The sequence below is a fragment of the Salminus brasiliensis genome, chromosome 6 (genome assembly GCF_030463535.1).
Source record: "Salminus brasiliensis chromosome 6, fSalBra1.hap2, whole genome shotgun sequence".
Lineage (NCBI taxonomy): Eukaryota > Metazoa > Chordata > Actinopteri > Characiformes > Bryconidae > Salminus > Salminus brasiliensis.
The window spans coordinates 20315703-20340500 of record NC_132883.1 but is presented as its reverse complement, the minus strand read 5'-3'; the positions used below and the strand labels follow the sequence as shown (position 1 = coordinate 20340500).

Here is a 24798-nt window from a genome sequence, read left to right as displayed (position 1 = left end):
ACCCAAAAGCACTATTAAATATTTATAGGCCAATTTAAAATAAGACAGAAGGCAGCACAAAATATCATTGGCTGATACTTCCAAAATCCATAAACATCAGTCATTACCTTGAATATGTCACTAGTCCCTCTCTCAAAGTTATTTGACCTGCTTTTCAAGGTGATAACTTCCGTCTTTCCTTGGTCTCCATATATTTGGATAAAAACATTGGCATTGGTTCCTGCTGCAAACACGTCACCCGTAAACATTGTAATCTCATAGTTTTTCACTGGGTGAAAAAAAAATACAAGAGACATAGCTGAAGTTCTGGCTATTCTGGCAAAGAACAAACTTTGAAAAGCCACTTACAAAAAAATAAAACTAATGATGACAATGTAAGTGAGTACATTCTTCTAGGTCCAGTATTTCACTTGGGTAGATCTCCACTTCAGTTTTGCCATCAGCCTCATCTTCAGAGAGCCAGCGATGGCTGGGAAACATGTAGTGTTTGCCATGGTTGGGCACCATGATCTGCACACTGTCTAAAAACCAGCCTGCCCTCATGCCTTCGTTAGTGTGGCCTATCATCAGACGGCTGATCTGAGTTTAAAAAAAGAAGAAAAGAAAAAAAGTTACTTTTCAGCGATTGATTGCCAACAGTGGTCTTTCTTATGTTACAGTTCTCACAGTTACTACTGCCACTAAGGGATACGCACTTGTCCAATGTCATACGTCTCGACTGTGAAGATATCCACCCGCCCAGTTTCAAAGTAGTTCCCCAGGTTATTGTCAGAGACAACCAGCATCATTCTACTGGTGTCACCCTTCTCTCCATATAACTTCACAAAGACCTTGGAGTCTGAGCTGCCCCCGCTGATGTTGCCTGTCTTTACTGCAATATGATAGCTGACATCTGAAACCAAAACTTTCAAAGTTAATAAGCAAAGTACTGTAAAGGTAAGCTTACCATTTCCTTAACCATGTTGTCTATTATTCAACTGTTTTTGCATTGATTTTCACACAGTGTGTCCAATTCCAAAGGTAAGTTGGTTTTTAGTTGCAAGGCAGTGCCATCAGCCTAGGAAGGCCAAGGCTGCTCATGTCTGCTCTTTATAGCCAGTAACCCACTTCCACTGCCACATGCTCACTGATTACTGTAGTGCTTGAAGGACACTCTGCCAAACAGCCATTTAAAATGAGCTCCTAGGATTTATTGGTACGTTCCTTAGTAACCTGGCACATTTCCTTCCTTGTGAGGACATAGCAATTGCTTTCGGTGGTTCTCTTGAAGAGACTTCTGGTAGATGATGGTTTATTGTCTGTTTGATCAGTACATAAACTGACCTAAGCGCACGCTAAGGGTCAGATGCAGATTAGGTCTAAGCATAGACCAAAAGCGTGTCAATGGTAAACAGGACAATCATTTTGAAAATATGCATAATAAAACTGAATAGCAAAAGCCCAAATGGTAAACAGGACAATACATGATTGTATTTGCTTTGCTGAATTTCACAGGTGACATACGTTAATTCACTAGAATAATTATTATTGACATAGTGGCATGGTGTCCCTGTAATTAAAAAAATACTGACCTGCACAGTTTTAAATATTTCATGCCCCAACAGTTGTTGGTGTTGCAGGGCTGGTGATCTCCATGGAAGATTTAAGAAACACTGCACTTAGAAACTTGTTTGTGAAGTAAAGACCATGCCAGACCCCCTTTTGCCAGGCAGATGTTGAGCATAAATGGACCATCAGGAGGAGCAGGGGAGGGGAGCGGTTTTATAGTGCATAGCAATGGAGTTTGGGCATGGTCCTTCTCCCAAACTTTTAGTTATTACATAACTCCATTAAACATCAAACATTTTGATACGCAAAAAAAAACCCCCAAAAAACACACTTACTAAAGAGTCTTTGTCCATCAGCGAATGGGACTAACTCGCGAACAATCTGACCATCATCCTCATTGCGGTCAAGCCATCTGAATTGATAAAGAGACCCTTTACTTAAAATACTGAAAGTATTTTATTGCTTTATGCCAGGGGTGGGGGGACTGGGGGCTGGAGTCCAGCACAGTGTGGTGATTTTCCTGCTTTTACACACCTGGCATTCAGGTTTTTGAGTTGAATCAGGTGTGCTTGAGCAGGAAAAGCCCAAAACTGTGCAGGAATCCGGCCCTCAAGGACTTGGGAGTTCCCACCCATTTACACACATATTCACTACTGACCTGTTGCATGGGAACTCTACAGCTTGGGACTCAGTCTGCCCTTCCTCTCTAACCATGACTTTGTCTAGAAACCAACCACAACCTCCTCCTCTCCCATCATGGCCGATCCGTACCCTGCGCACCTGTCCAATATACACTGCCTCAATTATAAATTCATCAGCCTGTGGAAGAAAACAGATGATATGTCTTGGGGAAAAAACTCAGAGTATAAATATATATAAAAGTCTCGCATTTCATAAATGTCCAGCTCAAAATGTCACTACTTACGTTGCCCTTCTCAAACTTGTTCACATTGTTCTTGCAGTTGACCAAGATGCGGTCACCTGTGTCTCCTAAATCGCCAATCAGGCACAAGAAGACTGAGGCATCAGTCCCACTTCCACTGACAGTTCCAGTATAGACTGTAACTCGATACTTAATGACTGCAATGAAAGAAATTTGTTATGCTCATGCTAAATAATAAATAACCCATTTAATGTTAGAACATTTGTAATAGTTAATGAAATGGCAAAAGCAAATGATTGATACTACAAATTGTCTTTTGCAAATACACTTACATTATGTCCACATAAATAATTAAAAGCTGTAGCTGTGCAGTTATTTGTTTATAGTTTTAGTGTTTGTTAACCCCTTAATGCTGCACTAAGTTGTGTTTTTCAGTGACTGCAAGGACTTCTGCACAAACTGGTGTTACCAAATATTCCGGCCCACCACCAGGCCATAGACTATTTAAGGGGATAAGTTAGCCAAAGATAGCCAAAAAATAGACTTGCTATTGGTTTATGTTATCTGTAAAAAATAAAATAAAAATAAAAATAAAATAATAATAATAATAAATATTATATATATATTATATATGTATATATATACACACATACATACATACACACACACACACACACACACATATATATATATATATATATATATATATATATATATATATATATATATATTCAAATTGATTACATTGACATTTTTCTTTTAGAAAACTCCTTTAAGAAACATGTGGACATCTTGCCTGTCAGTGGCTCTTCAATAAAGTCCCCCATAGCAGGGAGCTCTCTAACCACTTCGTTATCATCTTCATTTGTATCTAGCCAGCGCTCACAAGGGAATTTGAATTTCTCCTTCGTTAAAGTCTTCATCAGTGTCACCTTTGGAGACAAACCAATTACTTACATGCCACAAACCTCATTTTCAAAACCATTAACACATCAAATAACTCTGTTCTTGTTCATGTTCTTACCCGGCTTAGATGCCAGCCTGCAAATGGATTTCTCTTCTCATGCCAGATTCGCAACTTTCTCAACTTTCCAAGATCAGGCAGTTCAATCTAGGGGCATTAATCAACATTGAACTCACTCACCAGTGGATATGGACAAAACTGATGTATTTCTCTGGTTTGTGAAAGAACATCTTTGGTCTCCTAAAACACCATAATTACCATAAACTTGTCAAGCTGACCCTGCTCAAAATTGTCTGTTTTGTTGTTCAACCTCAGTTCATCTGACTTGCCCTTATATCCATAGATCTGAAGGAGGATAGAGGCGTCCGTGCCCGCTCCGGGAAGATCGGACGTCCATATCCAAAGTGACCATGGATGCTCTGAGAAACAGGGGGATATAAACCATGTCAGGGCAAGTTCTGGAAGAGCAGTCTGGTAAAACCAGAACCAGACTGTCAGAGGATCTGTGTCCTGCTGGTTGAATTGTGGCCTGAGACTTCAATGTCTGGAATGAACTGTATTTAATGGAATTACTCACTCTTCTGTCTTTTCTGCCGCAGTGAGACCATCTCATACAGTTCTCTCTCAATCAGTCCATCTCCCTCATTCTCATCCAGCCACCTACAACAAGGGAAGGTCTGCTCAATCCCAGTGAATGGGCAGTAGAGCACAACCTGAAATGGTATCAGAGCACGAAGACAATGACAATAAGGTCAAACATGACAATGACCTCAAAGCCTCTAGGTCAGAGGTTAAGAGTGCATCAATGCAAAAAGTGATATCGCATAAATTGCATAACACAAAAGCTTGTAAACAAGATTGCATCCACTGTGCTTTTGCAAACCTTTGCTCTGCACAAGTGTCCAGCTTGTATAAAGCAATGGTTATTCTCAATTGTCATGAATCATCAGTTGGTACGGGTGGCCGGTGACTGGCGAAACAACTGGCCCTTCGGATGGTCTGAAAATGACACCCAGCTTTTCAAAGGTTGCTTTTAACATTCTGAAATGCTGAATGGAAAGCTGGTCTGACGAAAGCCTATACACTGCTTTACCAGAACAGTCTAGTGTGTTTGCACTTCCAGACATGTATGCTGAATGTCGTTGGGGTGGCACAAAGATTTCAGCTCCCATTAGGTGGGCCACTGCTCATCCTGCACAGCGTCTCTGAACAGCAATAAACAAATCGGCCCTACAAAGATTGCAAATGGCTGTAAAGATGATTCTGCTAATAGCAGACCAAGTTAAATCTCTCTATTTTGCTTGTTTCGATGCCACTCCTAGTCACAGTAGCCTATGTCAGTTTCTTTGCACTGTTGTGGATGGAAATGTTTGAATAGAAAGTCATTACTTTACTTTATTTAGAGTTTGTGATATATTGAGATAGGCCAACTGTATCCTTACGATCCAGATAAAAGATAAAATTAAAAAAAGCTCATTAATCCAAGATTATTATTAACTAGGAAAGTGAAATTGATATTGGTTCATTTGCAGAAATGAAGATGCCAGTATCAACTAACATGGACCTACGTACTTACTTGAACAGGAACAGGCAGAATATCTCACCTTATCACAGTACCACCCGGCATTAACCCCTCCGTTATCATGGCCAATCGTAACACGACTGAGAGGGCTCAGCAGAGCAGCAATTTCTATGTTAAATATGTCTGTGAGGCCACGTTCAAATTTGCCACCCTCCAGGAAGATCTTTCCACTGTTCTTTAAGCCCTTGGAGCCATGCATGATTATTTGGATTTTGGAGTTGGTGCCAGCGCCCCTGATATTCCCTGTCACCACCTGCACGTTGTAAACAATGCCTGCAAGATAGGGTTACAGGCAGTGCAATCAGGTTAATCTAAGCGTCAGTCTCAAACCCACTGAAACAAAAATCAATAACACAAAGAAAGTGTGGCGTGAACCAGAGCGTGACTGCTTGACCATGTGACTGAGATAAACACTGACTGAAAGATTCAGATATCTTTTTCCCTTAACTTAAGTGACTTAGACCATTTCTTAGATCAGGCAGAAAGGTAGGAACAGTGAGTTTAACTTTCTTGAGTGAAAATTTTTCTTGTTGGTAGCAACCATAAACTTTTGGTTTATGCCTCATGCTTTGCAAGTCAGTGTTTTAACCTTTCATTTAACCATTCTCCTGAACTTTTATTAAAATTATTTTTTTTTACCTGCCATTTAGACAAAACCTCCATAATGATAGAACTTTGACTTGACTGAATTCAAATGTAATTCGAACCAGTAAAACCAAAAAGTGACCAACCTGTGGGCTGGCTTCCTCCTACTAAAATATCCCTTTGAATCTTTCCGTCATCCTCATCTATGGCAAACCAGCGACTTACAGGGAACTCATACATGGCCTTATTTCCCAGATCATCCAATGCCACCTAAAGTGAAGGCAAACCAAACATCTGTGACATAGAGACACATGCTCAAAGACTCTGAGTAGTTAGTCTGACTACAGGAACAGCAGGATTTACATTTACCCCTAGCTGATCCTGTAGTCAAAAAAATAACATATATAACAAAAAAGACAACTACTTAATAAAAAAGGTCTAAAAGACTTCTACTAACAGTTGTGTACATACATAGGAGGTGTGTTTGGAATACATGGTGTCAATGTATGCAATCTATGTGTGAATCTCTCGGTTGTGGGTCATGAATTGGAAAAACAATCCCTTAAAGTAGAGTGGTGTTTCCTTTCAGCGTAGATAAGGTGACTACAGCCTGGGAGAATGACTTCATCCTAAAGTGCTTTGAATGACACACATGCTAAAGAAGGTACATGCACAAGCCTTAAAGACTGGGATACCTCCTGGAGCTATAGCGACAGTATGTGACAGTGGCAATTCCAAGAGTTGCACAATTTCACTGACAACAAATTCTGAGTTTTAAGGTTCATCTTAGAGAAGAAAATGTAAACCTCGCAGGTAGTTTGGTAATGAATGGTAATGACACTCATTAGTTAATTATATGAGTCATGCTTCTCGGGTCTGTAAATATTCGAATAGATTTGAGAGCACCAAAGGAGTTGACAAACTGGTGGCAGATATACCTTCAAATAACGAATCAATATTGACATGCTGAGAGTAGGTTTCAAATCATTGACATTTGTACAGTTTTAAATGGGAAATAGTTTAACCCCTTAAATGGCCTATGCCCCGCTGGTGGGCCAAAAGTATTATTGCAGGTTTTTACTATTACTAGTCCCTGTAGTTACTGTAGTAACACACCTTAATGTGTAATACGCCTTGGATGGTTTAGGGGTTAAGTGTTCCAGACATAATTTTTGCTATGAAAGTAATAACTGACATTATACCTTTTCCACAAACCATCCAGCTGAGGAGCCTTTGTTGTTGTGGCCAATGGTGATCTTCCGTATTCTTCCCAGGTTTGGTGCTTCGATGGTGAACTTGTCCTCTGTTCCTCTCTCAAAATTGTTTTTGTCATTATCTAGTCTCCTTTCACCTTTGGGAAATAAAAGGGTAAAGCATGCACGGGTGAACACTGAACGCAGCTAAACGTTAAATCAGATGAACCCTGGGCTTTATACTCTGTTGTTCATCTTAAGATCTTCTACTCAATATCTGCTATAAATGACTTAATAAGTAACTACTGTGGAACTAGTATGTGAGTTATGCAGAAATGAATGGGAGGAAATGAAGTGTGGGCCCTTAGAAGGTAAGGAGTAAATGATGTGTACAAACGTAATTGCTAATATACATAAAATGTACTAGGTAATGTTGAATTGTGGTGGGCATGCTATTTACCAGTGTCTCCATTTTCCCCAAAAATATTAATGAATACATCAGCATCAGTGCCACTGCCCTTGACATCTGCAGTGAATACACTCACAACATACTTATTATCTATAAAAAAAAACAAAATAGACAAAAACTGTAAAAGCACTGTAATGACAATACAGAGTAGCTGCTCTCCGAAAAGATAAGAATAGCTTTCAAGCTATGTATTTAAATCAAATGACGGTAAAGATGTAGGAAGCACAACCCACATTTTGGCATATCCGAGGGGTCCAGAGAGCCCAGCAGGTCCCGAACAAAAAGTCCATCACCCTCCTTTTTGCTGAGCCAGTTGTTGCAGGCAAAGTAAAAGCGCAAATGAGGTCTGTTCATGTCTGTCACCACCACCCGGTCCAAGAACCAGCTGGCATTTAAACCAGTATTGTCATGTTCAATCCTTAATTAACACAAAAGTAAACCATTTAAAAATGTTTCTTCACAAGTTCATAGTGCATATCATGAACAGTGTTTTCAAAGGAGATATCCCAGATATAAAAGAGGAGCTTTACACTCTTAAAAATAAAGGTGCTCAAAAGGGTACTTTGGGCAAAGCCATAGAAGAACCATATTTGGTTTTGTTCACACACATGCCTCCTTTACAAAAATCAACCAAAAGTGGTTATTCTTAAGGAATCGCTTTGTAGCACCTTTATATTTAAGAGTGTATCTTACCTAATCTTTTTTAAAGTCCCGACATTGTGAGTTTTTATCCGAAAGACATCCGTCTTGCCTTTCTCAAAAGCTGTACGATTTCTGTAAACAAAATTAATCCAAATGAATCAAGTTAAAAATATTTCTTCAAGCTTTACACAGACTATATTTCCATTAATGCAATTCCAGACATAAAGAATCTTATGTGTATATCCTCACATACAGTTGTGGTTTACATACCCTCAATATTGGACTTGATATACAGTAAAGTGTGAAAACTTAGGTCAGACCTCAGAGAGGGATAATTGTAAATTTGCACACATTCTAAACAACTGCAGATTCAGATCATCAGTTCAAACAACTGTATTTAATCACTGGATGGTGTAGCCACTTTGACAAGTTCTGGAAGAGGATCCAAACTGGTATGAATGGTCAGGAACAATCCAAGAATCACCAAGACATAGGCTTGGAACTGGAAGTTGCTAGAAAAGCAGCGTCACTGCAGTGAAGCAGTGCACTACAGTGAAGCAGTTTTATATCGCAATGGAATGTGAAGCTGCCATTGAAGAAAAAAGCCCCTGCTCCAAAATTGACACCTTCAAGCTTGACTAAAGTTTGCTGCTGAGCATGAAAAAAAAGCCTTGTGGAGAAGTGGTGTATTGCACAGTGAATGGGATAATGAGGAAAAAAAAGTATCTTAGAATTACTCAATCAGCTAGATGGTTAAAAACTTGACAATGACCCCAAACACACCAAAAGTGGCTTATGCAGGCTAAAACTAATATTGGAATGGCCTTTCTTTAAGTCCTGACTTTAACACTATCGAAAAGATGTGGGTAAAAACTAAAACACTTATGACCTATGCCAGGAAACCCACAAATTAAATTGAACTCTACTAATTCTGCTGGGAAGAGAAAGCCAACATACAAATTTCTGCCAAAATCTAACAACCAAAAGTGCCTGATCGAGGTGGTTGGATTTGTTTTTCATTACACATGTATGTTATACTCTCATTCAGCATCAGCAGTTAAAAGAAGTCATTAAAGAAGCCCAATATTGTCATGATAGGATGGATGTATGAAAACCTCTGACCTATTGCTGCAAGAAAAAGTGAGTAAACCCTTTGGCATTACCTGCATTTATGCATTGATTACTAATAAAATGATCTACTAATTAAACAGTTGTAGTGTTCATGTCTTTTGTTGAGCAAATTAAGTAAACATCTACAGTGCAGGTTAGAAAAAGTAAGTGATGACTTCTTTAGGAGCTAAATGGCAAACAGTGTTTCAATTAAGGAGGTGAGATTGGAATTGTGGGTTTCATAGGTGTTTTGCCCTTTAAATAAAGGTACACAAAGCCTAGTTACTGACATATCTGTTCTTCTCAACAGAGAGTGGTTAGTATGAAACTTGCCTTAATGCAAACAACTTTGAGACCTCAAAAGACTTATTGTAAAGCCACATGAAGCTGGTAAAGACTACAGAAGCATTGCTAAAGACCTGGGAGTACATCAGTCCATGGTTAGACAAATATGTCTACAAATGGAGAAAATTTGTGCCTGTTGCTATTCTTTCTAAGAGTGAGCATTCAGTTAAGATCACTCCAAAGCATAACAGGCAATCCTGAAACAGGTGAAAGGGAACCTACACGTAATAGCAAAAGACCTGCTGAAGACTCTACGAACTGCAAACACCTTTGTTCATGTGTCCACTATTAGAAAAACACTGTACACAATAGAGGAATAAAGCCGCTGCTGTCCACAACACTGACTAACTGACTAAAACAAACACTGCTTACCAACCTCAAAATCTCATCCTAACTGTGAAACATGGTTTGGAACTGCTGTGTCGCCTCAGGGCCTGGGCACCTAACAATCATTAAGGGAAATGTTTTACAGGAGAATGTAAGAACAGAACTCCATGACCTCAAGCTGAAGAGACATTGGGTGATGCAAGAAGACAATGACCCAAAGCACATTAAGTTAATCAACTTAAGACTGGTTTAAGAAGAAGATTTGTGTTTTGAAATGGGTAAGTCAGAGTCCTGATCTTAACCCTATCGAGACACTGTGGTTTGACCTGAAAAGGCTGTGTTGGCTGTGCCTACATGTTATCCCAGAAATACTGATGAACTGAAACACATTAGGAAGTCATTACATTCAATGGTTCACTTACTTTTTCTAGCCTGCACTGTGGATGTTTACTCAATCAGCTCTATAAAAGACATGAACAGTACAACTTTGTGTTTGTGTTTGTCTATAGTTGTGATTTGGATAAAGATCAGACTACACTTTATTAGTAATCACTGAAAAAATCCAGGTACTTTCAAAGAGTTCACTTATTTTTTCTTGCAACTGTATATTGTCGCTGTTACTCATACATATAAACATACACTGTAAAGAATTATAGTAAAGATAATGATATACAAAGGCCATGTTTTCAGTAAGTGCATAACTAATATACCTGATACTCAGTTCTGCCCAAAACATGTGCCTAATATATGCAATTTTGCAATTATATAAACATATATAATTATATGTGATTTGAAATAGTATAGTCATATATTGATTCCATGCCATACATTTCAAATTAGAGGAAATGACGGGATTCATGCATTGATTCATTGATTCATATTGATTTATAGCAGATTTTCTCAATATTAAAATATTGTAAATATTCAGATATTCAAGCCTCTTATAAAGAGGACACTTGCTAATTGCTCATGACATTATCCTGCAACATTTTCTTGGGTTTAACAGAATGTTGATATCTTTTGTATTATATTGTTCTGCGAAATAAGAATATCTAAATAAACCATTAGGCCTTGATGAAAGGTTCTGTTACATTTTGTTCCCAAACATCACAGCACAAAGTCAGTTTTATGCATCAGAAAATAGCAGTTACATACCTCTTTTCAGTGCTGTGGGGTTGGAAAAAAAAACAGAAATGGAGTGTTAACATCAATCCATTAGGTTTCTATTCAAAATCAGGATAAAGCATTCATGATGATGCAATCCCTTTAAACCCTTAAGCAACAGTTTGACAAAGTATCTTATTTACACCAATTTTCTTAAGTGTCTGTTATGTGTGTTTCAGTTATGCACTGCATCAGTGAAGCTGGTATAACTAACAAATGATGGAAGCTTATACCCCACCATATGGTTTAATGCAAACTGCATGCTGAAGCGATCGCAAATTTGCCTTAAACTGTGTTGAATTATTAAGAATTTATGAATTGTTTGCATAGTTCCAGTTGGTGGGATAAAAGTTTACCATTAAAGTTTGAATATACTTGTTATACATACGCCGTTATATGTTATTTGTTCACATTGACTACAATCAGGATAAGGGAAAACAGGTCTAAGCTGTTTTCATAATACTTTGTTTTTTTTCAAAGATGATTTTCATAAATTCTTAAGCCTCAATGATTACAACCACTTATTATTTTCCAGTAAAACCTACGATACTAGATATGGACTCACTTGCTGGCAAGGTGCAACTTGGGGGTAATTCCATATTCCCCAAAAAGAGAGATAAAGACATTGGCATCTGTGCCCGCCCCGGTTACGTCTCCTGTGATGGTGACCACCTCATACACTGTGGGCGTATGTGTTGACAGAGAAAGTTTTAGACATTTTGGTGTTAAGTAGCAGCTGATGCATTAGAGGATGTTCCAGGAAGAGTCCAAGTGAATAATTTAGATTCCATAGAATAGTAGCATACGGCTATGCTAAACAGGCTCAGATCACTTTAGCAGAGCACAGCCTGAAGAGGCTGCAGAAAAGAGCAGGTAAGTGCAGTGTCATCATGCATAACCAAAATGTCAAGGCTGAACGCATGAACAGGCTTGGCAAGTGAATCTAATGATGTAATATGTCTCATTATGAGACTGCTGTAAACATTTCTACATTTGATATATTTGATTTAAAGATTTTTCTGCTTGATTTAAGTACTTCAGTCTAGATTCTCTGCTTATTTCGAGGCCTTAATGGCTTAAACAAGTTTAAAGTGACAAGAAATAACTTTTACTGTTACTATGCTACTAATTTTACTACAATTTTGTAATTGACCTATAATGAACAATTGAGAAATATTAGATACATCAACTTCATTTGAGATGAATTCTCTTGTCAAGCTGTCTTTACATGAAGAACAGTGAGGTTAAAATTATATAGTGTTTAGAGAAGCTCCATTAACATCAGAACAGAATTAGAAATTTTGAAATTTTCGGAACTTTTCTGAAGATAATTATAATATTCCAGAGTAAGCATGGTTAGACTAAACAAATGACGTAAAAGAGACAGTAGCTAAAAGAAAGCATTGCAAATGTAATTCATTACCCTTTTTCTTATGGTATTCATCCTCATAGTTCTCCACCTTTTCTGGCTCATAGTTCCTTAACTCATTCTCGTAGATCTCGACGTAGTCAACATTCTTTGTTTTCTTTTTCTTGCCCTTGCCCTTCTTGTTCTCATCGTCACTGTCTGTGGACCCTTTCTTGGCCTTCTTCTCCTTCTTTTTCTTTGGAGAGTCATCATCCTCTTCTTCTTGCTCCTCTTTTTCAGCCTTCTTCTGCTTCTTGCCTTCGTCCTTGGACTTTTTGTCTTTTGCTCCCATCACACCTTCTTGGCCACCTTTTACAGACGACTTCTTCTTTGAGCCCTTTTTGCTGACCTCAGTCACATCAGGCGACTTCTCAGCACTTTTGATCTTGGGCTTGGATTTTGGTCTGTTGTTGTTATGTTCATCCTCGCTCGTGGCTTCGCTTCTGCTCACCTCCTCATCCTCTGCTCCATTCTCCTGTTTGGCTTTCTTTCTCTTTTTCTTCCTGGTTTTATCGCTTTCTCCTTTTTTCTTGCTCTTGTTCACCTCAGGTGCATCACTCTCCGTGTCAGCCTCTTTTGTGTTCCCCTTCCTTCTAGAATCTGGACCGTCGCTCTTGCGTTTCCCTCTCAACTTTGATTGCCTCTCCTCCCTGTCTGACTCTTCCTCTTCGGTTTCGTCCTCCTGTCGCCTTTTTTTCCCTTTTGAGGGCATCTTTAATTTATTTACTACCTTGTAACTTTAACTGTTGGCTGCGTGTCCGGATGAAGGACACCAAGGCTGACCTGTGATGCTAGGGAGACCTGCCAGCTGGACAGGTCATTGGAGACAGCACAAGGGCCCCTGGATACAAGAGAGCTGTCACATCAGGGCCTTCCCCTGTCCCAAACAGCAAAGTCACTGGGCTCATTAAAATTTACCACCTCTCAGTCATGCAGGCGTGCACTGGGAGACTGCTGGTGTTCAGTTGTAAAGGAGATTCTTTGAAAGTTTTTTTCTTTAATGGGAAAAAACATGTATTTTTACTCAGGGGCAAGAGCGTTTATAGATCATAAACAAATAAATTAAAAGTAGTCAAAAAATCATCGTAGTTATTAACTACATATACTGCAATATATGTTCAAAATTATAATATTGTATAGCCATTTAAATGCAGATAATGAAAGATGCTGAGGGAGAAGAATTGCAGTAGATGAGGGTTGTGGTTTTATTGACATAGTTATATACTCATATCCACCAGATGGTGGAGACATTCACCCATGATCAGTTTTCTGAATCCAGAAATCGAACCCAGCCCTGTTCCAGTATCAATGAAAAATGGTCTGGCATTATGTGTGAAGGGGTTTGTGTGCTCGTATTTGCTTATTCAGTTCATACATTGTATTCTTTTCAAACTGTGTAAAATCCAGTACAATTTCATTGTAATCCAGTTCAACAAATCCCATTTTGAATGACTACTGTCTACTTAAAGCTTAAGTTTTGTGTCTTCTATTACTGGCAAGCAGTTATGCCAAGCTCATTAAAGGCCCAAACTGTCATTATATACAGTAGCAACACCAGTTCATTTGATTGGGGATTGAATAGCAGGGTTTATTATTGAGAAGAAGCCATGGGTTCATTGTCAGGACCTTGGAAGCTGGGAATTTCAGCAGGGAGTGAAAGGAAGTGGTGCCATACTTAGAACCACAGAAGTCCTCGACGTTAAGTTCTTCAACTGATGTTCTATTTCACGCTGTATCATCAGGGTCAGCATTTACGTTCTGCAAGCCTGATGTTAGCAGTGATAGTCAGCATTAGGCTGGAGCTTGGAGATGTATGCGTGCTGGTTAGATAACACATTTTCCATTGTCGCATGTGCTTATTTTCTATACAAATCCAAGAGGATAATAATCTAAACAGCTATGTCCTCCCTCACATAAAAGACGATAATGAAAAGACTTTGCAAATAAACACTGTGCATCAGGAGAACAATTACAGAAGCTCAGCTGGAAACCGAGGAGGGGGGGGCACTCATATCAGGGAAAAATCATTTCAGACTTATAGTGAAAATGAATTACTGCAGCATCACTATACTTTTTTTGGTTATTATTATGTATGTGTTTGTTTCTGCTGAATTGTACACAAAATGTTTGTTGGGCTATCCACTTTGTATTCTAGCTGACTCCCTCTAGCTTCAGGCTTTATTTTACTGTGCTATTTTTTCCTATGGAAGACTCAAATATTGTAGTTATCTAACCAGTAGTGAATTGTGGAGTATGGAATTACTGTTTTAGAGGCTTTGGCAGTGCTGGAGTGACTCATCATTCAGTTTTCCTTTTATTTCTTTGATGCTTTTGTTTGATTCTTTAGTAAATGAAAACCCTGTAAATAGGAAACCATCAATGAAGCACAGCCATTAAGCCTCTGCCAGAGCAGTTCACCTCCGTCGATGATAACAATTCATTTAGAAATCCATCTACCAACAAATGTTCTGAATGATTTTACCCAATTACGTCATACAGGCTTTCCTGTTCTATTCTGGTGACTAAGTGGCCTAATCCATTTAACTGATACCATTTGAAGGGGTAACAATGATGTTGGCGAACGTGAAACTTGGAAACAACATTAAAACGCGTGATCAAAACTGATTTCGCTTTTTCAGATCGGAATGCTAAATAGCCATTATGTCAGTGATGACTAAAAATAGCCTGTCATGTCCCTTCCTTTTCTCTTCAGGAGCTTCATTCTGTCCTAAATCTTCTTTCTTTACTTGTTCAATTAAATTAAAGTTATAAAAAAATATAATTAATATTTCACTTGCTTTAGGTAGGAAAAGGCATTGATTCTCTAGACACATAGACACAATAATATATACCAAAGCATTATATTCATTTAACCTCATTATATAGCCTGTTGACTAAAGAATAGCCCCAATAGATTTCTACAAAAGTACCTGTAGGTACTGAGTAATACACCTTAGTGTGTAAAATGGCCGTGGAGTGTTAAGGGGTTAACAGAGTATGAGCTTCTTTATTCATATCAGTTGCTTTTCCCCAGTGACACAATGACGAGGAGATGGTGCACCACAATATAACACCCAAGGAGCAACTGGGGTTTTAGTGTTGTTGCCCAAGGGCCCAAATAACACTGCTCTGTCACAAAACAGGGACTTGACTGCAAGCATTTAGTATTAAGTCAACATCCCATGAAGTCCCAGCGGAATTTGGACTGTGAATGTTTCAGGTCTCAGAGCTGCATGTTTCAGAGTTGCAGAGCTGATGTCCACAGTATCACCAACCGCCCAACAGGATTTTAAATGGATGATTTAAAGGTAGAAGAATTGAATCTCTATATTTTATTTCTATACGCAGATTATAATGCAGGTCGTGACCCTATCCCATTCATCATGTGCTATTATTAAGGCAATAAAACATACAACAGTATGTGTCATGAAAATGAACAGTTTTTAGATCAGTTTTGAGATATTGATGAAATCAATATTATGATGCTGTCACTTTTTGAGCTTGGTCTATGGGATGGGAGTTGAGGTTTGGGATTCAGCACAAATGGGACTTATGTTTGCTTTGGTAAAACACAGCATATTTACTTTGCTACAACACTTGTAAATAGCGATCAAAGTATCTTAAGCATGGGAACCAGCCTTAGCCAACACGGTTTAAGAAACCAAAAGTTATGTCCGCATCCTGAATCTTAAGAATGTTTGCTTTAGAATTAGTAGGTCATAGAGGTTGACAGATTCCTCGCCTGAAGCTCTGGATATCATCATGTGTCTCTGCATGTGTCAGTCAGCCTGACTGACTATACAACTGGAAAGGATCAGTAGCACCGTCTGCTCATTCTCAGATTCAATCACAGCAATGGTGTGTGTGTCATTTTCCCTTGTTATCTCAGCTTGAGCCAAAAACTCTGGACATTTTAACAGGGGAAAAAAACAAAAACAAATAATGACACATAATAATGTTCATTGGTCTCCTTCTAGACCATGGTGCGTCACAGTGACTTCAATAAGACTTCCTTGCTAATATCGATCAAAAGCAAATGCATGAATGCATGCATAATGTCACATGTAGAAAGTATGTAGAGGTTTTATATCTCTGTTGTTGATATTTTGTTGAATACATACTTTTCACATGCCAATGCACAATTATTTTGTTAGATGGACTAAGAAAGTGAAAGAAAAATGAAATAATTTTATGTAGTGGTGATTATAATAGTGATGTAATAGTGATTGTCATACACAGTTGACCCAATTATGGTCACTATGACCACCTACCTCCTTTGCTGTTGGTCCTTTGTTGGCCTCCAAAACAGCTCCGACCTGTGCCCTATGCTTATAAGATAAAAAATAAGACACATCCATTAAATTCTAAAAGTTGCAAGGTGGACCAGATTCAATTGAGATCTGGGGAATTTGCAGGCCAGGGCAACACCCTGAACGCTTTTCTAAACAGTGTGTGCAGTGTGGTAGGGTGCATTATACTGCTGAAAGAGGCAGTAAAATAAGTAATATTACAGGATTTGACACAAATATGACTCAGGTCATGCCTTTTGGTTCACTGATGTAAGTATTATAATAAAAACACAGCAATAAGTTTGACATGTGTAAGTGTTTGGACACCATTCCAGTTGTAAAGTCCCAGAACTTTATAAACAGCTTGCTAATAAATGAAGCTAAATGAAGTCTTGGTACAAGATTTTGCGGACAGAAGTGAACCTGTACCCATGCACAACTCTGCGTTTGGTTTGTTTAGATGCCTTCGGTCCATATTCTATTCATATTTGACCCAACTGCTTAAGGGGTCTTGGTCTGCTTGTTTGGTGCTTAGTGTTGGAGTTCAAAAGGCAGCGTTCACACTGATTTGTTTTAATTGAACCAAAGCCGACAAGTATAAACACATCCCATAAAAAGATATCAAAGTGCTTCCAGCTCGCATTTTCCATTTCTTTAAGTATAATTAAGACATGGCAGTTAAGGGGAACTGTGGAAGGCAAGTAAAATCTGGGACACCAAGAATTCTTTCAGATAGAGCTTCTCATGTGCTGGCCAGAAAGGCAATGCATGAAAGTTTGGAAATCGGAAACACCTTTTAAGGACTGATGAAGTAAAACATGTAGCTCTTTGGCCACAGTCAGGAAAAATGAGAAGAAGCCCTTGCCAAATGTTAAGAATGGAGGTGGTCTACTATGCTTTAAGGTTGTGAAGCATCCAAAAATCAACAAAATATGTAATTGGGCTACTTCAAGAAATGTAAGTAACTTTGACATTATTGAAAATGTGTGATTAATAAAACAGTAAATACTTTGCTGAAGAGTAAATGCTTAGGTCTCTTCACTTCTAAACTAAACACATGACATGGCTTGGGTACCCAACTGTACCCAAATAGTTTCACACACACTGGTAGGAAAGATCAAGGAGGGCTCAAAATGCCCGACAATAACAACAAAACATATTTTTCCATTATGCCCTTTTTCCCCAAGTGAAGATTTGACCAAGTGAAGATTTGATCAGTAGTGAAGAACATCAGTGAACAAAGTATGTGCAGATGTCAACAGGGTTGTACAGACTGCAGTAAATCCAGCAATTTTCAGAATGCTGCTTAACTGTCTGTTTTTTTATAAAACAATCTTAATCATGACACACTCTTCAAATATAAAGCACATTGTCATAATTATGTGTCAAGACTATGATATTATTTGTTATTGTTTTTGAAATTCCTTCTCAGTATCTGCCCAAAATCTACTTCACTGGAATCTTGTAGAGGATATGTAGAATTTGCTGTTATGCAAACAGTAAGGGGTCTGTCCATTCCCTTTGTGTAGGTCCATCATCATTGGGTATACAAGCTTGCTGGCAAAATTAATCAATGTGAGAAATGCACTTGATGAAATTACTGGGAAAGTAAAAGCTAGTCTTATTGCAGTTTTATGAGATGAGATCAAAGGAAATTTCCAAACCTGTCTGGAATATAATGATCTATTTAACTCTATTCTTTAGCACGCACTGTGAAAACTCCATCATGGGCAAAATCTCTGTTGGGCAACTGTAATCTTATTCAGACAGTCAAAAAAAGGGCTATTAATAATCAGAAAAATATATGTTTATAATGTCAGACGTGTACAGAAAGTTGACCACAGTATGCATTTACACATATTCAGACAGTGTTGTGTTCAGTCTTAGGTTTCTCACACACGCTTTCGGAAGGTATGCCGCATGTTTGTCCAGCCATCAAAATGCTTGTTGAGGCTTAAATACTTTGAATTCGGGTCATGTTGCAGATCACATTTATTTATTCGCTCGAAAACATAACAGTTCTTTGGGAAGTAGGATGTTCTCAAACGCTGCCACTCCAACTTTTAAAGGAAAACATTTTCTGCTAGGTTATTTCCTGCGTGGTTTGCTGTTGATCGTGATGTGACCAGTTTGAACCCTGCTGGAAAAACAAACATGTCTTCACTGTATATCGTGTGTGGCTAGTTTGGAGGAGATGTTTTTTTTTTTTTTTTTTTAGTGAAGACTTCAATGAACCTGACCTGACCACTCCTAAATATCCTTGCAGAAATGCTACGGCTAGGCTACTTAAGTGGCTCACAAATCGTTCTTCTGCAAAAGAAGTTCTACAGTCATAAAAAAAAGTTTAGCAGTGTCCACAAGTAAGCGTACAGTAATTACAAATCAGACAGCAGGATGTGAAATGAGGACCTTTTGGCTATTGATACTGCAAGTGATGTGGATCAGAAAGTCGAGCAGAGCAGAGAACTTAATGAAAAGATAGTTTCACAGTTACCATCAGTGGTACAACAGTACTCTTAAACGTATACTTTGAGTCACTATCAACCCATGGCCTCATTTCCTCATAGTTTCAAGTAAGTGACAAACATATATAACAAAATTTGTTTACTTATTATCAATAACTAATGTTTATTAATGTCTATGTATTGGTTTGTGTTGGATATAGAGTGCAGGGTTGCTAATGCCCCAAAGTATGTATGAACAGTTGGCCAAACATCCATGTATTTAAGGGTTAAGGGTTCTGGCCAAAAATGTCATTTATGCTATTTTAACTCAACTCCAAATGTAGTCGATCAGCCAAGATGCTTACCTATTTTAGCCTACCCACTCTTGCCCAATATCCTAATGATATAGACAAAGTCACACAGAAGGTCTTCCGATTGGCCTGAAGTTATTAATTGTTGTATTCATATACATTTAATCAAATCTGTATTGTGGTTTAATTATTAATAATGCGAATTTAGGCTTTTAAATGTAACCTTCAAGCCTTATGATTATTTTAAGAATTCAGTTTTGAGTTCAGACAAGCTCAGAGAACATTCAGATATAGGAATTAATGGGTTACATACCCCCCACCCCCCCCCCCCCCCCAAAAAAAACAAAACAAAAAAAAAAAACATTTCAGTGCAGTTAATGAAAACTCATAGTCACCCTTAAAGGACAAAGAAAATTCAGGATTCAGGACTGCTGATACTATTTTTTGGAGCTGTGATGTATTTTGGTTCTTATTTTTCTTGATAGCAGCATGTCTTACAGCATCAGAAACTACATAATCAAAGCAAGGCTTGCAGTTTTTACACTGCATACTGGGAATGAGCATCCATTAGTTTGTTAGCTAAACTAAAGAAGCAAACTTGTCTTGGCTGATTGACTAGGTTTGAAGTGAGGGTTTGATTTTGGCAGAAACATCGGCTGAGGCACTAAATGCTTTTCTCCTGTAGTGTCACATTTGTTAAAGTCACTTGGAGAGGCTGGTCTTTAGAGGAAGAAGCCTCAGGGGCATTGTTCATGGCGTTAATGCTTGGGCACGTTGCTGCCTCACTGTTTAGACTGCTCCTGTTGGAGGATTCTGAATTGAGGTCTTTGGAGGAGTGGCCTACAGAAGGGCAGGAGCCACACTGGCTCGAATGGCATGTGCCTAGGTAGATCTCGTTGGCTTCGGGGAGATAGAGGAGAGTCTGGGAGGTGCTTGTTACCTCCCTCAGATCACGAGACACAAGTGAAGGAGACTCTCTAGACATGATGGAGGACACCTGCTGGCCCTCTGCGCAGTGGAAGGTGCCCTGTCGCTGTTGTCCTCGAGCACCGATCTTGCAGAACAGGCATTTGATGTTTTCTATCAGTTTCTGGAGCACTGCTTTCCTTAGTAGGATGTAGATCCAGGGGTCTAGAATGGGGTTGGTTGAAGCAAACCTGACGGCCAGAAGGTCTGGGTTTTTGTCCAGCCTTTTTTCCACTGGAACCTTATACATTTGATTGACAAACACCTGCACCTACAGTGGAGATATTAAGAAGAATTTTAGGAACAGCATATGCAAATTCAACAAAATGTGATCTCTGACAGTGGAAGCATGAAAATAACATGAGTTGAAGTTCAGAGAGTGTGCCTACATGCTTATCCCCTAAACACTAAGGCCACTAGTCTGAGCCTTTTATTAAGAAACCTTACAAATAGCCTGCAAGTGGAGCAGCCCATGTGAGGTTACGTGCCTTATTTCAACATCTTACATCTGGTAGAACTTTTATTTTATGATAAGAGCCTTTGAGGGTCATATCAGCACCACATGAAAAGCAGTACCGGAAGGGATATGGCTCCTATGACGCACTTCAAGACGGACAATTTGATTGTGTTTCTGTTACTCATCTAATTTGGTGATTCTCGCTGCCCTCCAGACCAACACCTTAGGATCAAACCGTGCATAACAAATCCCACACAGTTAGATAGATGCTGAGTGTACTAAGAACTTCCGGCAGTTCTACTGGGAATCAGTACATAAGGAGCTTAACCTCTCAAGGTCATTCAGTTTTCATTTACAGTAGCATGCAAAAGTTTGGGCACCACTGGTCCAAATTTACTGTTACTGTGAATAGACAAGCGGTTAAAAGATGACCTGGTTTCCAAAAGGCATAAAGTCATTAAATATTAATGTTTCTTTAATATTTTAGGCAAAATTATATTTGAATGGCTGGTTTTTGTAGCCAGCTTTTCAATGTTTGGGGGATTTTTACCCATCCTTCCTTGCAAGCAGCTTCTACTTATGTAAGCTTGGGACATCTACCATTCACTGCTCTTTTTTTTTTATGGTCAATTCACAGATTTTTGATGGTCAGGGGACCGTGAGGGTCATTATAAAAACCTTCAGCTTGCAACTCTTAAGACATCTGAGGTGTGCTTCGGTTCATTATCCTGCCGTAGAAGCCACTGTCTTTGTATTTGAAGCTTTTTTTATATGTGGTGTGAATTTGCTGGTATTTTATTCAGTTTTTTTCTTCCCTCTACAAGTGAATTGTTCCCTGTACCACTGGCTGCAACACAAGCCTAAAGCATAATCGATCCACCATCGTGCTTAACAGTTGGAGAGGTGTTCGTTTCATGAAATTCTATAAATTCTGCAAACATACAAATTTACTCATTACGGACAAAGCTTTCTATTTTAAGTTCCACAGGACTGATGCATACGGCTTCAACTCTGAATTTTGTAGAGAGGTCATTTTTGTGCAGGTGTCACTGTAAAGTAGAACAGTTCACCACCACTCCATTCGCAGTCAAACAGGGGGTTTGATTTTCTAGCAATCCTATGAGCACTTCTCTCAGACTTTGTTCTTGGATTTCCAGAACTCGACTTGACCTCCACTGTTTCTGTGAACTGCCATTTCTTACTTACATTACGAACTGAGGAACCGGCTACCTGAAAAAGTTCTTATCCTCATATTGCCCTTTCCAAGCCTTTATTACTTTAATGGTCAGAGAGTTAGGCAGCTGCTTAGAGGAGCTTACAGCTGCTGATTGTTGGGACAAAGTTTGAGGAGTCAGAGTATGCATAAAGCTTTGAGATTTGCATCACCTGAGCTTTTTCTAACAATGACTTTGAACAAGCCATAGCCCTGACAAGCTAATTAGCCATTGTAAAAGTTATCTGAGAGCTCATCATCATTTTTGCAAGAAGCTGCTTTCCTGTGTTTTACTCTAAGATTGTACAATAAAAACAATAATATATAATAATTGTACAATAAAAAATAATATATACATGTTTTAATCATATTTATCAGGTCATCTTCTCCTCACTAAACTTTTTTCTTTCTGAAGTTTCATTTTAAGGTTCTTATATTCATAGCTGCCTTTTTTCATCTACATGCTCTTGATGATCCCTTAACCCCCTCACACCAGTAACAGCACCGAGCCAAGTTACAAACTGGCCACTTTACTGGAATCACATATTGTGCAGGTCCACTGTGTAGTTAAGAGACTGTAGCCAACCTGCCAATGTAGCATTTGTGTTCACACAGTTTGATGTGATGTGTTGATGTGTGTTAAACTGATAGAGAGGATAGACTTCGTTTACATGTCACCGCTGTGTTGAGAATGGTCCACCGCTCAAATAATAGTAGTAGCTCTGTGATCAGAAACTGACCAATCAGGAATAGGGAAGACAGTAGTTGAAAAACTGTGTATGACAACAGATTGGTTCCCTAGAGAATCTTTGAAAGTATGGTTCTTTGGAGAACCATTTTTGTAAATGAGATGTGTGAGTGTGAATAACCCTTTACACTATGTGTACAGTTCTTTAACCTTTCAGCAGGTTTCTGCAAAGCTCTTTCTCAAACATGGTTCTTTATGTAACCTTAAGTGGTTATTCTATGTTATTGCTCAAGAACCCAGTTTCCAAATATGTTATATTTAAGAGTGTAGGTGTACTTCATAAAAAAGCAAGTGAGGAAAGTGTTTCTAGAGCACTGGTTCTCAAAAGGATCCAGAAATGTGCTCCAACCCACTCCAGAACAGGCACAGAGTAAAACATTGGTGGAGATGGGGGTTCTATACATATATAGGGTTCTACATATTACTGAAATGGGGTTGTTTGACCCAATAACAGGACCCTTCTTGGTTTAAAAAGCAGAAGCATTTAACCAGGAAGTTTAAATAGTTCCTTAAGTTGAAGTCAAAAACTAAGAACTCCTGAAGAAGCTCACACTTACGACCAGAGGAATGGAGCAGATGAGCACTACAGCGGATGTGGCGATGAGCAGGATGACCATCTGGATCTCGGCTCCGGCCAGCCTTCTCCTCCCCAGGTCGGCGGCCCTGCCTTGCTCCGTGCCCAGCGAGGTTCTGCGCACGAGCCGGCGGTGCATGGCCACGAGCGCGCCGAACACCAGCACGTTGCAGGCCACGGTGCACAGCACCAGCACGGAGCTGACGCCCGCGTACATGTAGGAGAAAGCCGCGTGGCTGCTCACGTTCGTCCTCCAGTCGATGAAGCACCACGTCTGCGGGTACTGCATCTTCACCTCGCCGAAGCCCACGCTGGGCAGCGCGCAGAAGAGCGCGTTGGACGCGTAGATGGCGAGCAGCGTGAGCGCCGCGAGCCGCCGGTCCACGCAGTGGTTGTAGAAGTACGCATGGTTGATGGCCGCGTAGCGCTCCACGGACATGGCACAGATGATGCTGAGGCCGGCCAGCGAGAAGAAAAGCAGCACGAAGCCGAAGTACTGGCAGAGCGCGTCCCCGGCCGGCCACGCGCCCTTCACGTACGTCACGATGGTCACGGGACTGGCCAGCACGGTGCCCAGCAGGTCGGTGACGGCCAGGCCGCACACGAGCGTGTAGAACGCGCTCTCTTTCCGCTCGCGCCGAGACTTGCACAGCACCACGATGGCGATGACGTTGCTCACCACGCCGAAGATAAACATGACCACCGGGATGGTGGGCTCCATGCGCCGCGGCACCGTGGCCGTGCTGCTGTTGTTCATTTTGGGGTGCGCTCTTGGGTTCCTTGGTTTCGTGCTGTTGGAAAAAGAAACTCCATCAGGCGCTCTGACGCCGCGTTACTGGGTTCCCTAAACGCCACCAAGTTTTACGCGCGGAGGAAGAGCACGTCCTGCACGGGGGGTCGACCTCTTCGGGTGGGCTCATAGTGAGAAGACACAAAACTCTTCTACTTCTATGTGGCGGCACACAGCTCTCTTGTTTCTTCTCCTCGCTGTGATTATGGGGGTCGTTTTGGGTGCGCAGGCACTCGGAACACTCGCGCTGAAAATCTCGCCCCGCCTCTGCTTTCGTGAGTCGTCATGCATTGAGTCCGGAGCGGAGGGTAGGTAGGGAAGCCTGGGGTCCGGGGACCACGTAGAAACACACTTATCAGTGGTCAAATTGTTTAGTTTAAACAGGGAAAGAAACGTTACGCAATTATCTCACAAATGTGCTCCACCAACCCTGGGTGTCCAACACCACCTTCACTGACTTACACGAGCGAAAGCTCGTTTTGGTGTATACTAGGATATGCAAGTGGATGTCAGAGGTTTAAGTAGTTGGCAAGTTGCATGTACTTAACTTTGGGACCCTTTTAACTTTACAAAAAAAACAAAAAAAACATTTGAGTTATTCACAGCTTCAAAATCATTGTGATGCTCCACTGACTTCTAGAAGGGAGAATAGCTTCTCTATCATTGCCACCCTCAGCTTGACACGCAAGAACTGTGTAACGTCGGGTAATCCGAGTCACCATCCATGACAGTATAAAAATCCTGAAATATGACTCCACTGCGTCAGTCCACATGCTTCTTTCACCT

At 39.8% G+C, this 24798-nt stretch overlaps 2 protein-coding genes across 2 annotated transcripts in view; both read right to left on the bottom strand.

Annotated features, from left to right (window-relative positions):
* Positions 1–12932, bottom strand: part of loxhd1b (lipoxygenase homology PLAT domains 1b) — a 32035-nt gene extending 19103 nt beyond the window's left edge. The window contains exons 1-18 of the mRNA XM_072682608.1: positions 12236–12932; positions 11378–11492; positions 7918–7998; positions 7458–7642; positions 7216–7314; positions 6765–6913; positions 5709–5832; positions 5000–5250; positions 3973–4108; positions 3654–3814; positions 3456–3542; positions 3228–3363; positions 2474–2628; positions 2207–2367; positions 1884–1960; positions 696–892; positions 387–579; positions 108–268 (exon numbers count right to left, since the gene is read on the bottom strand). Of these exons, the coding sequence (XP_072538709.1) occupies positions 108–268; positions 387–579; positions 696–892; positions 1884–1960; positions 2207–2367; positions 2474–2628; positions 3228–3363; positions 3456–3542; positions 3654–3814; positions 3973–4108; positions 5000–5250; positions 5709–5832; positions 6765–6913; positions 7216–7314; positions 7458–7642; positions 7918–7998; positions 11378–11492; positions 12236–12932 (3165 nt within the window). The remainder of the gene's footprint in view (positions 1–107; positions 269–386; positions 580–695; positions 893–1883; positions 1961–2206; positions 2368–2473; positions 2629–3227; positions 3364–3455; positions 3543–3653; positions 3815–3972; positions 4109–4999; positions 5251–5708; positions 5833–6764; positions 6914–7215; positions 7315–7457; positions 7643–7917; positions 7999–11377; positions 11493–12235) is intronic.
* Positions 12933–19928: 6996 nt separating this feature from the next.
* On the bottom strand, positions 19929–23979 carry ptger4a (prostaglandin E receptor 4 (subtype EP4) a). Its single transcript, XM_072680986.1, has 2 exons — positions 23206–23979; positions 19929–20501 (listed from the first exon to the last, which is right to left on the bottom strand). The coding sequence occupies exons 1-2, from the start codon at positions 23977–23979 to the stop codon at positions 19929–19931; spliced, it is 1347 nt and encodes a 448-aa protein (XP_072537087.1).
* Positions 23980–24798: the final 819 nt, after the last annotated feature.

Bases quoted from the DNA above. Each gene is read 5' to 3' on its own strand.
- ptger4a (XM_072680986.1), bottom strand. From the start codon at position 23,979: ATGAACAACAGCAGCACGGCCACGGTGCCGCGGCGCATGGAGCCCACC. The intron at 20,502-23,205 runs GTAAGTGTGAGC...TCTCCACTGTAG, and splicing joins TCTGCTCCATTCCTCTGGTC to GTGCAGGTGTTTGTCAATCA.